General features: G+C 30.1%; 1 protein-coding gene across 1 annotated transcript in view; it reads left to right on the forward strand.

The window, feature by feature from the left end:
• Positions 1-12,398, forward strand: part of LOC107441512 (UPAR/Ly6 domain-containing protein bou) — a 36,614-nt gene extending 24,216 nt beyond the window's left edge. The window contains exons 2-3 of the mRNA XM_016054802.3: positions 5,826-5,972; positions 10,022-12,398. Coding sequence (XP_015910288.1) covers positions 5,826-5,972; positions 10,022-10,236 — 362 coding nt within the window. The 3' untranslated portion in view covers positions 10,237-12,398. The remainder of the gene's footprint in view (positions 1-5,825; positions 5,973-10,021) is intronic.
• Positions 12,399-13,850: the final 1,452 nt, after the last annotated feature.

The raw sequence follows: 13,850 nt of genomic DNA on the forward strand, positions 1-13,850 counted from the left end.
TTTTTTTTATAAATTTGGTTTAAAATGATTTTGAGAATGATATTAACAAATTTTAAATATAAAAGTTGTGATAACCATTTAACGCGGTATTAAGTGCTGACGACTTTTTTTTTTTCTGAGGAAAAATAATTCTATTTATCAGTTATCAATGCAATTTATATTTCCCTACCAGTAACACTGAGTGAGTGAGCTAGAAACAAGAGACATATGAGGCGAATTCCTACAAATTTGCAACAGGATGCGCAGGGTTGACTTGCGCATACTAATGCAAACATATAGCGAATGTTGCAAAGGTACTATATACCATTACTATCAAAATATAAAGTTCTTTTGACCGTTCCTTTACTTAAAATATTTGTATAAAATAAGAAGTTGTCAATTTTTTATACCCACTGCCCACTTATGTATTTCAGTTAAGAACCTTTTCTTATCTTTCGTTTTTTTTNTTTTTTTTTTTTTTTTTTTTTTTTTTTTTTTTTTTTTTTTTTTTTGGTTATTGAAGTAATGATTTAAAAAATTAAGAAAGCATAGTTGCATCACTTTTAAGTCTAAAATTTTACAAACCACATGGAATTTATAAAAAGGATTAAACTTTCCGTTTATGCTATAACATTTATTATTATTATTCTTATAGCTATTCTCCTTGCGCCTGTTTACAAACGAGCTTAAAAATTGCACCAATAAGATTTGAAACAGCACTCGCGCTGTTGAATCTGATTAGTACAATTGACACTTCTGGCAGAAGGAAAAAAATTTTTCCCCACAATCGAGCAGGAATTTTTGCTTTGTTTCATGAAAAATTTATAAATTGAATTGAAATCTTTTTCAAACATTTAAATTTTTTTTTACTGCAGCAAAAAGAAATATTTCGGAGAACGCCGTTTTCCTGCGTTCCCTTCCCCCTCAACTACAGCACTGTATTTATGTCTGCTATATCATAGAGCAGTGTTTCCCAAAGTGTGGTACGCGTACCCCCAGGGGTACGGGAACAGTTTAACGGGGGTACGCGTTCTTATGCGAAATATCTTGCAACAAACGAAAATTTCAAAAAAAAAAATTTTAAAAACAAAGCTGGCCATGAAAATTTACAATTACGTATTTTTCTATTGGCTTTTTTTGCAGAGNACATTTAATGCCGCTTAGTTTGTTTGAATAAATCTTAAAAACTTAAAATTTACTATTGCTAGGTACATATATTTTTTTATTTATGCATTGACGTAGTGGGAAAAAAATATTTGGGTGAACTCATTTTCTATTAGGTATATGTCAAAGTTGGCTGATTTTTGTTAGACCAAAAAATGACTAGTTTAAATTACTTGCCCAGCTTAATTAAAAAAGAAAGAAAATCGGACATATATATATATATATATTTTTTTTTTAAAAAAAGGAGGTTTGCTGCCAATTTGGATTATTTTTATCTTTGGTGCATTCATCATAAAAACTATTGATTAAATAATTGCATAATTTAATTTCTATTGTAAATTCCTATTGAACATTACTGTAGCACTTGAAAAGTAATAAACAATTGTTTAACACATTGCCTGGAGGAAGAAGGTAGGAAATACTTCTATGCACGAACACGAAAAGGTGTAAAGATTTGTTTTGTTAGAGTTTAACAGTAAGAGAAGTTCACATAACTTTTGTTATTTACATTAAAAGTGTCTTTATTCAAATAAGGATTGAATGAACTTAATGAGCCCCTATTTTTTATTGACTAGACCTAATTACTTGCTCTTAGATTGGTTTTCTTGCTTACCAGGTTATAAAATATGTAAAACAGAGTTAGAAAAGTAATCTGATTTAATTTTTAAAATTTTACAAACCACATGAAATTAATAAAAAGCTTTAAACTTTCCGTTTATACAATAACATTTATTATTATTATTATAGTTATTCTCCTTTGCGACTGTTTACAAACGCTCTCAAAAATTGACTATTAGTTGACTATTAAACAATTTCTTTTATCCCAAAAATTATAAAAATCTTGCATCATTATCGACAATTATTAGTTAATTGAAAACTTTTTAAAGGTTTTCATTTAGAAATTTAATTATATTTTTATGCATGCAATTTCTTTCGAGTTTCTTATAATTACAGGATGTACCGTACCGAACGTCCGTTATATATATTTTTAATGCAAAAGTGAACCTAAGGGTTATGCTTTTAGAACCCAAATTAATGTTTAAAAGGAACATAAACCTATCAGATCCTGTGGAATCATTAGTAAGGAAGGCGGGGTGAAAAAAAATCAAAAACAGTTTGATTGACTGAGGTGAAACTTATGTGTTTCAAATAATCGCCTTCTCAGCTTCTCTCTATTAAATTCTATTTAATTATTGTGTTTCTTTACATTACGATAGCATTTTCCCCCCTCTATAAAATAATAATTTGTTCCCTTTAAATGTGTGTGCTTTTTTAATTAATTTTTGACAAGGTCTCTGAAAATATAAAATAATTGATTTATTACATAATAACTTTTACACATTAATTTTATATTTCCATTATTTCTCTTCTAAAAAAAGTGTGTGAAATTATTTCAAGTCAATTGCTTCAATGATGTCTCATAACTAAATTTTAAACTACATCAGTAGTTTTCCGTCATCTTCTATCGTTGATTTCAAAACACATGTTTTTTGTCTCAAGGGTATTCTTTGGAATCACATATGCACAATTAATTATTAGTAATGCTTCGATAGGATGAATGATGAATCAAATGCTGACATTTGAGAATTCGGGTCGATGTTTAAGTGCTTTGTTGCACTTTCCATCACCATAGCAACTTTTATTCCTATCTTTTGACTGAGAGGTTTCGCTTCATCTCACTCTCCGCATAAATTTATTAATCGTCTGAAAATTTTGCCGTAAATATATATTCTTTTTTGCTTCTTCTTTATCACAGTTCGAGTTGTTGAAAGTAATTGTTTGTAATGAAGTTAAAATATAGGTTTTAAAGAATATCACTGAAAGAATAAATGGATATGATTTATTTTCACGTGTTCTCGTAAATAGAAAGAGACCAAACTTGTTTATGTATTATTTATGCAATAGGGATAGTCTTTTTGTTTTCTTAAGCAGGTTCTTTTATGTTATGGAATTCGGCTTATTCTTAATAGTTATCCCAACTAACTTTTTATTTTTAGAACAAATTCGGACAAAATTAAAAGTTAAATCATTTCCTGCGTAATATCTAATTTTAATATCTATTTTTTTATTTATTTATTCATTCACTTATTTAGAGTTTCTAAGTTGCAAATTTATTTTTCCATTTAATTTAGGGATGCACAACCTTTTGCGATAGGCCGCAAAAAACATTTTCAGCTTTTGGAGACCCTAACCAGGGGTCTGTTTAGAAGAAATTTGGGTTCGTTAACGGACCGGACCCTTCACGAAATATCTTTTCATAAAAACGGACTCTTCACAAAATATTTTAATTTAAAAACGGATCCTTCACAAAATGATTTTTCTTTTAATCGGACCCTTCACAAATTTGTTCTTCATTATTGTTTTGTTAATTGCGCTAACCCTTCCTAGGGCAGAGAACAAGAAAGATGGACGTAAACGAATTAAGTTTTGTCTTCGGCAGACGATGCTTCCATTATTCGTCCGAAATGATTATTCTGCGTTCAGCAGTATAAGCTAAATACCAAATATTTGTATGTTGCATCTCTAATTTAGAAGCAGCAATTGCTGTTTATTTTTGAAATTTTAATTTTTTAAATTATAATTTTAAGTGCTGAGCATAATCTTGTATCTATTTACAATTTAAAAACTCCTTGAAAAAGTTTTTTGCAATAACCGGACCCTATTTGCACAAGTTCATAACAGCAGGACCCTGGTTGAAAGAATGTGAGTAATTTTTCAGAATTTCACAAAAACCAGACCTTTCACAAAATGTCTGGACAGACCCCTGCTAACAAATTCAGTGTTTTTATCAATCAATTATAACTTAATTGTTTCTAAGTATAGTGAGAACAATACTAATTTGGCTTTTAAAAATATATAAAAAATAATCATATTTTACTTACGAATTAGAAAACTTATGAAATTTTACACACTTTTTATTTGTTATAAAATTGAATATTAGAGCCGCGATGGCTCAGGGAATAGAGCGTTCGTCTTCCAATGAGGCGAACCGGGTTCGAATCCCAGTCGATACTAATTCCGCATCCGGCTTGCACCGACCACAGGGCTGACGTGAAAGTGGTAGACGGATCATGGGTTAGAGTCCCCTTGTCGGCAGGCTAACAGTGGGAGGTTCTCGTGGTCTTCCCCTTCATGTAACGCAAATGCGGGTTAGCTCCATCCAAAAAGTCCTCCACGAAGGCAAATTCACCCAATACTCGATCCAGGAGTTCTCTTGACTTCTGTATCGGGTTCAAAATTACAAGGCTACGGAGTAGAACATTAGTAGTCGTAAACCCATAAAATTGGGTTGACTGTTCAACGACAGTTATAAGAAGAAAATAAATTGAATATTAGCTAATTTTCAACTTTCTGTGAATGAAAAAATTCTTTCCCTTAATAATTTTCTTTAAATTTTTTTTACTGTATATAAATAACTTATATCTTTAATTTTTAAATAAATCAGTATTTAAAAATGTTTAAAGAAAATTTCTTAAAAAATATTGAAGTATTGGAAGATTTAAATCTTCTGACACCGACCTTGATATCATACCTCTACATCTTGGAATTTAAATGTTAAAACATCGCCTTTCTTTCCTCCAAAACTTAATCCTATTTACGGTTAGAAAGTAAGAGGTCGCGCTACAATCTTTCGAGGGCCCCATATTGCCCACTTCTACAGTATTTCCTTTTTAAGTGTAGACGTTTTCCTTTTTACAAAATGTGCACTTTGTCACTCCTCTCCGTAGCCATAAACATTCTACCCTTGTGTCATAAAACCCTACATTTAATTCAATTCTCGTGTCTCTCTTAAATCTTTTATGAGATTGTAAATAGTATCTACTCTTGCAACTTTTGAAAATCGTGCCGTACATTGCACATTTGAGTTGTAAATTCTTCTAAAAATGGCTGTCAAATTTTTTTTTTAAAATTGGGTGAAAAAGTGAGCAAAATTGTTTTTATACAGCGAAGATTTAAAAAAAAAAAATTTACCAATTTGTATCACGAAACTTTTATTTGTATGTTCTCTGTTGAAAAGCACGTCACACACTTACGCTTGTTAGCTGGAAATTGTTTTAATACTGGCTGTTAAAAATAATTTTTTATTTTGGTGAAAAAATCATATCACAAATTTGCCTCGCAGTGGCACATTGAAAATAAATATTTGTAACATGTAACTCTTTAAATGATTCCTCATTTTTGTCTTTATCGTTGTAAATATTTCTACAAGCTATAGTTATAAAATGTTTAATTAAAAAAAATAATGACCGATATTGGACTAATAAACGAATATTCTTCTCAAAATTTAATAAAATAAATATAAATTTAATTTTTCGTCAAGATGTTGTTCTTCTTGGAATTAAATGCTAAAATTAGATTACTATTGTAAAAGTTACTGTTTTGCGACTTATTTACGTAAATCTATTAATTAATTATTTTTACTCAGAAGGGTATCCGAAGTTGCCATAAACAAGCTCACGTGACATTTAAGGGTTCCTTATTGCAGCAAAAACTGTGCGATAACGTAAAACACTCCTACTTCTACAAAGAGAACAATTTTAAATATGAAATCAGTCTATGAAGATTTAATCGAGTTATGGCTTGTACAACCGACATGAAAAAAGTAGCTTGGAGGCTTTGCATCTCTAGAGTTACGATTTCATGACAAATATGTTTCATTATTATTTATTTTTTCCCCTCAGGAACTGCCATTAGCTGTTTTCGATGTAACTCTACCCAAACTTTGGATTGCCTTGAAAAGTTCCTGAATCCTAATCCACTACGACCAGAATCCTGTTCTGACGTGTTTGAAGCTAGATACTGTATAAAAACTACTGGTATATATAATGGTAAGTTAACAAATCCATTTTTTTTTAGTTCTAAAAATAATAAGATTAAATAATTCAAGATCCTGATTTTTAAATTAAAATTTTTTTTATCTTGCCCCAACGAAAAAACATAAATTTAAAAAAAGAGAAATTAATGTGCATTGTGAAAAAAAGAGAAATTAATGTGCATTGAATATCTCAACAATTCAATCTATGTAGTGAGTGACATTTTAAGGCGCTTCAATAACTGTAGACTTAGAAAATATCTTAGAATTTTATCTTTATCCGGTTTAATAAAAGAGGGAGAAAAAAACTTCAACTTTCAAAAATCAACTTTGTTTGCAGCAGAACTTTCCATTAAGTGTGTAGACCATTATAGGTTCTTAACATGGACGCTGCCACCCCCAGTGGCGGATCCAGCGGGGGGGGGGGGGNGGGTCGTGACCCCCCCCCCAATTTTTTTTTTTTTTATTATTCAAAAATAAAAATAATAATTTTTCAATAGTTTACAAAAGTTACAAAAATTATTTAAGGGGGCATATACACCTATGTAGGTCGAAAAAATCAATTTTTTCCAGCTAATTATGTTTTTCACTGTTTCAAGACTTGTAAGCAGGACTTGAAGTGCCCAACGATCTTTCCAAAATTATTAATGGTTGTGACATCGATTTGTACCCATCAATCAATATGTTGTTGAGAATTTTAATAACTCAGCCAGTTAGTGCAGCAACAGCTGAACGTTCCTTTTCAGCTCTTCGAGTTCTCAAAACTTGGCTTAAAGCAACTCAAAGTCAAGAACGATTAAATGGACTCGCATTATTAAACATTCATCGAGGAACTGATTTGGATATTCAAAAAATCATTGACAGATTTGCCAAAGTTTTTAAAAAACTCATTACATTTATTATTTAAAGATTTTAAATACTTGAATTATTTATGTATTGTCCTATTGTTCATTATGAAAAAGAAAAATAAGACTAGCATTAAAAACCCCAGTTTTTTTTTTCCTTCAAAAAAAAAATTTATTGTAGGGAGGGGGGAAATCTGAATCTATGACCCTCCCCAGGAAAAATTTCTGGATTCGCCCCTGATCACCCCCCCCCCCACCNACCCCAGGTTTTTTTTTTTTTCAAAAAAATATTCAAAAAAAAATTTTTTTTATAAAAAAAATTTATTGTAGGGAGGGGGGAAATCTGAATCTATGACCCTCCCCAGGAAAAATTTCTGGATTCGCCCCTGATCCCCCCCCCCCTCACTCAATCAGCATTTTCAGAAGATATAAGTTGGCATTATACGGTTTTCCGTTTTGCTCAGCTCTTGCAATCACAAGGTCTGCCAATCAGAATGGCAGACGTATATTTCGTGTAAATCTAAAATTTTAACGACCTTTTTTCTGACAAAATTATACTTTTAGAATTCAGCAATCGGCTTTTTCTAAGATGTATAGTTTGGTTTTATAAGATTGTTATTATTCAGCTCTTGCCCCTATTTTTCAGCTCTTGCAATCACAAGGTTATCTGCCAGTCAGAATGGCAGACATATATTCGGCGTTATTCTAAAATTTAACGTCTTTTTTTCTGACAAAATTATATTATTATAATTCAACAATCAGCTTTTTCAGAGAGACGTAATTTGGTTTTATACGGTTGCCCATTTTACTCGTCTTCTGAAACGTAAAATTCAAGGCCATCTTCCAATCAAAATGAGCGAGATATATTGGTCATTATTCTAAAATTTGAATGTTCTTTCCTTTTTATGACGAAATTATTCAATTAAAATTCAGCAATGAGCTTTTTCAAAAAGATATAACTTGGTTTTATACATTTTTCCGTATTCAGACTTTCGAAACGGATCGTTGTTTTGGCTCAATTCATGTTAAACATCAGCACCGGGAATTTATCATCGAATCAATTTTCCTGAGTCTGAACAAAATTTTAAAAATATTAATTTTAAAAATACACGAATATACAGTATTAACTAAAATTATATACTGCATAAATTTTTTAACTTAATATAATAATAATAATTTTAAGAAAAATAGTGGGAATTCTAAATAAAAATTAGCAAGTGTTGTTTATCCAAATCTAATAAATCAAAATCTAGAGCTAATAAGTTTCGCTTCCTACCTAATTTTGTAAGACTGCTGTCATCTGATACTCTATTATCAAAAGCATGGGGAGTAAGAAAAAAAAAAGCGAAGAATCAAAAATTTTATTAAATTCCATGACAACAATGGAATAAGACCCATTAGAGGACTATAAAACTCTTCTTGATAAAACTTTTACACGATTTTTCGATCGTTTCGTTTTAAATCCAGAAGTTTCACTCTAAAACAAATCTAAGTACAACTATGATTGAGTACTTATTTTCTCTTATGTTTGCTGGTTAGTTTAGTTACCTTTATCTGATGAAATTTTAATCACTATACATTATTCCTTTGTTATGAGGCCCGTGGGACCCTTGTTGTCATAGTAACAGATGCCAAATCGTCGCTTTAAGGAATTCATGTTACTATCTTGTAAACAGATTCTTGTACGGTTGAGATCGTGACTATTGCGATTTCGGATTTAGAAAATGAAAGATAATCCCGTAAATTTTAGTTATCGTCTAAATCTGTCCCAGAAATATGGAGGTATAAGTACTATGCAAAATTATCTTTGTAAAATCGTTTTTTCTGCGACAATTTGCTTCTGATAAAATTTTAACTCCCTTCCAAATCTTATGCAAATTAGAATTACGTTCATGTGTAATTAATGAAATGTCTCTTAATTTAGGTCAATCAAGTTTAAGCTAAATTTTTAAATATATGATGGTTCATTTTGTTCATTTCTGTTGCTTTTGCTATCATTTATACTATTAGTATCATTTGGATTTACGTATATAGAATTAACTGTTTAAATATAATATTTTAATTGCAAATATTTATGTAATTTTTATTTATATGCTAAAATCATTTAATTTATATGCTTATAATCATATATTTTTTTTATATTATTTTATTTATGTAATAAATCGTATAATACATGCACACACTTAGTGTTCGATGATCTTTTTACATTACATATATTTTTAGAACCCTTGTCAAAAATGAAGTCAATTAATTATATATATTGGGGTTGGTAAATTGATAGGTAGGATTTTTTTACCTTGGTATAGTGACAATTTTTAATTATCTAATGGCAAAAACTGCATATTTTTTCCTTATATTACTTTAACCAATAGATGACATCGCAGTAATATTAAACATCCGAATTATTGTTTTGGGATTAAAAACAAAAATTCATAGCTAAAAGGTCTTTTTTTTTAAAAAAGTTTTAAATGTATGATAATTTTAATGTATGATTATTTTAATGTATGATATATATTTTTTTACCTCATTTTAAAGTATGTAAGTTTAAGTGGCACAACACAAAATTAAAGTGAAATCGGTCAAATAGTTCCTGAGTAATCAAATTTTAAGAAAGTCGAATCTTTAAAATTCAATTTCTCACTATTCGACCGATTTCACACAAATCTTATATTTTGCCATGTAAACTTACATACTTTAAAATGATGTTAAAAATTGTGCACCTTACAATTCGAAATTTTTCGACTATTATTAAATAAAATATTAAAAAATAATAAATATTTATTAAAATTAATTTTCTTTGAATAAACGAATTTTATAATTGTGTGAAAAATTTTCCAATTCTCTTAAAAAGCTCCCGAGATATTCGACCCCCTATATTTTGGGGGTCAGAAATCCGAAGCCGTCGAAAAAAAGGTATGTTTATTCAGATAAAGTATGTTTTTGTGTCTGATTTCGTAACTTAAGTAATCACCACAGCCCAAATTTTGATGAATTTGGGCTGTGGTGATAACGATATCTGTTCTTTCATAAAATGCGTTTATGGAGGAAACATTGTTTTAAATTAAAATTCTTATTTAATTATTCAAAATTTATTTTTTAATGGCATTTCTTCCTATTTTTAAATGCATGTTTAGTATTTATTTTAGATTATCGAAATCTGTGTTGTGGTGATAACGATAAATATGGATAGTCTCTCAAAAAATCTCTTTCTTTGTTTTAGGTGAGCTGGGTACTCAGCGATTTTGTTCCCCAAAAGAGTTAGGAGATTACTGTGAATATGTCCGCCATTACGACGGCAGAGAGTACAGAGGTTGCGTCTACACATGCTACACCGACGGCTGTAACAGTGCCCATTCCATGTTTAAAATGTCAACTTTAACGAACCTTATCACCATTTTTACAACCCTTCTTGCCATTTTTAAAGTATCACGATGAAATACATCCAACCTTTCATATATATAAATCAAGTATTTTGGAATGTAATTTAGTAAAAACGTGCTGATTTAACAGTTACTACTAAAACTTGGGCCTGCTTAGTATGGAGTACTTAACTATATTTAAAGATCTGTTACACTTTATTATCTATTTCATCTTGTTCTAAACCTGCTATGTTGAGGCTGTCATGTTTCTAAATATTAAATATATTGTTGCAATTGTTGGCGTGACACAATCGAATTACCTCACGAGCGACGTGCCAGTTAAAATGCATCATCTGCTGACTATTACGTTTTCTGCTGAAGATTTTTAACAGTGGTGGCAAAATAATTAAGAAAGAGCAACCCGATAACCCAAGAAGGGTCTGCGCCAAGGCGAAATAGAACAGATATGTTAAGAGGAAACAGAATTTAAACCATAGATTTTGAACACCACTTGAACATAAAAATTTATTACTGTGACAAATTGCGATGGTCGCTTATTTGTGTTTAAATTTTTCGGCCGATAATTTAATATTCTATGACATTTAATATTAAATTTTTCGGCCGATAATTTAATATTCTATGACATTTAATATTCATAATTTAATATTGAATTTTGTTGAAAGTTTGATTCTTGTTTTATTTCATCGAATTCATCAAGTAAATTTAATAAAATATTAGAGTACTTATAATATAAAAATCTTTTTTTCTTCAATTACTTTATTGAGATACTACTGTGACGCATTTGTTAAACGCGATATTTCTTTTTGAAATAGACTGTGAAGATTAGACTAGATTGACTGTGGAAACTAATATAGATGGTAAAATATAATATAGGGGCGCTTTAAACAATATCGTATGTTTACAAGAATAATTTTATTCAATCTAATTTTGAAAATTTATTTTTCAGTATTCTTTTAGTTATATTACTGACAACTACGTTCTATTGATATTGCAGCTTTTTTTTTTTTTTTTTTTTTTTTTAACATTTTTGCTAGCTTTACTAAAAAGTAGTTCTCAATTTCAAGAAAAAATTTAGAGTTTTTCGATTTATTTTACAATGTGTCTACATCCAATAATTAAATAAATTAATTTAAATGAATACTATTTTTTCTGTCATTTCATATTATATGATAAATGGCATATTGTGTTCCCTCTGCAAAATGTAGGAAGTTTTCGACTTTTTCTAATGAAACAAAATAAATATCTGCAAAACTTAATTAGTAACTCTAGGTGATTTCTTGTTACTAATTGTTAACAGACAAAATTTTATTGAAAAATTGCGACGTACATAAATGGATTAAAAGTTAATAATTGATTAATAATTAAATAATAAAAATTTTCTAAAATTAGTCAATTCTAATAAAAAATTTTAATGAGTTCTACAATTAACATTAGGTAATAGAGATTTTGCAAAGCGTTACGTTTCCCCCTAACTTTAACGCAATTTGAGCCTCACAGAGCTTTTCCGAAAATGTCCTACACGTCACAATGTCGCTATGAGGTAGATAATAAGGTTAGCGTTTAAAAGGTTAACTTAAAGCAAATGCTATGCAAAAGCTCTCTACTGTCATCAGTTTACATATTAACATTCGAGGTATTGTTATGTTGTGTGAAGATGGTTACAAAACTAAATATTTTCTTCATTATTGTAACCGCAGATGAATGTTAAACTGTTGTAGTAATGTGTGTCTGACTATTCTGAAATACATATCAGATAATGCTCATTGTGAGTTATTTTTTGGAAGTTATGTGATTACATTCAAGTAGTATTGTATTTTAGAAATCATGTTCATTAGAAATGTTTAAAATGAGAATTATTCAATGTGAAGTGTTATAATAATGCAAAGCAATCTTCATAATCAAGCTAACTACGTTAAAAGAAATAATTGAGGCATTTATATCTTATTTCGCTATGTATTATTATTTCACTTTTTGTAAGCATGTGTAGATCTGGCATTTTATAAATTACGTGTAAATGGCACTATCAAGTTCTTTTTTTTTATTTTAATTTGCTTAGAAATTTATATTTTTTATTGCATATATACTGTGTTATTTTGTCATTATACAAGTATTTTTCTCATTGAACAAGGTTTCAATTTTGCTGTCTTCTTTTAATTTTGCCTGTGTATTTTGTCGTAACTTTATTAGATTTGAGAAATAAACAATTATAAACCGTAATGTTTGAAGTGTTTTATGTGAACACATTTTCCAAATAAATCTAGACTCTATTTTGTGTAATTTTATAGTCCATATATTTTCTGTAGAAAGGAAATGATAATTGATAGGACATTTAAAGCACTACTTGATAGAAAACGTTTGAACACTTTTATATAAATATTTCTTTTAAAATTATTTATCTCAATGAAACTTTAATATAATTGAGGGTGATTATAAATACCTTTGAATGTTCAATACGCATATGATTGAAATTGAAGAAATACTTAAGTTGAATTTATTGATAATTCCTTGTAAAGTGTTGTTATTTATAATCCTTTTCTGGCAGACGTCAGATGAGTTCTATGGAATTATTGACATTTAAAATGCTGATAACAGTCAAGGGATTTGATGTTATGTCCTCCCTTGTATGTCCAGAATGCTGCAGGACGTGTTCAGGCTGCGCTTGAGACACACTGCGTTACTTATAGGTCTGAATGGACTTGGATCCATCTACAAAAGAAATATTCTTGATAAGTAGGCTTGCTTAGGCGATTTATGAACTCCTGCCACAATTGATGCCCAGTAGAGTGCCTTCTTCTAGACCTGAAAATAACCACTCGCCTCTACCGCATGGCAAGTCAACTTGTCTTGCAAATGACCCCATTTGTTGTCTTAGGGTTCGTAACGTAGCTGTGCGATCCATTAAGGCTATGTGGATAATATGCCTGTCTTCTCTACTGTTAGTGATGGGGGGCCGCTGAGATCCTGCACGGCATTCCATATGAACCCATCGATTCCATATTCTGCTAACAGTCATGTGATCTTGACCAACGCGTGCAGCAATACTTCGGTATGATAAACCGCAAGCCCGGTAGGCCACAATTTGACCACTATCAAACTCAGACCCGTGCTGGTTGGCATTTCTCCTTACAAGAACAACGCTCAAATTCAATTTCTCTATGAGAAACTTACTGTCAAATCTGTTCTTTTATACACATTGTAGGTGTCGCTACTGCTTTGCATGAATTCTTTGATAAGCTAATCATTTGCATGCCACAATATGCTTTATCCGTCCTGCAATTTCACGTTCGTGGTGTGTCGCCTTCCTGGTGTAGCAATTTTAATGACCAGTAAAGTAATATAAAATGAATTTCAATTAAAGAAAAAGTGTTTCTTTAATCATCCAATTATATTTACCACATCGGTATTCTTATATTGCACGCCATTAGAATAACAAACGATGCAATTTTGTTCACTACAGAATAAATTTACAAATTTCGATGCTGCTCACCATTTAAGGGAATCGATGCCCTTACATTTGGGGCAAGTGACAAAAAGTAAAATAATTTTTATAATTTCGACTTTTTCGTTTATTTAAACTTGTCATTACATTTTTCTAAGATATTTCTAGCTAAGAGACAAATGTCTTATGGCAGAATTTCACTTCCTCTTATCAAAAAATTTTAAGTTCAT

The sequence above is a fragment of the Parasteatoda tepidariorum genome, chromosome 2, assembly GCF_043381705.1.
Source record: "Parasteatoda tepidariorum isolate YZ-2023 chromosome 2, CAS_Ptep_4.0, whole genome shotgun sequence".
NCBI classification, from domain to species: Eukaryota; Metazoa; Arthropoda; class Arachnida; order Araneae; family Theridiidae; genus Parasteatoda; species Parasteatoda tepidariorum.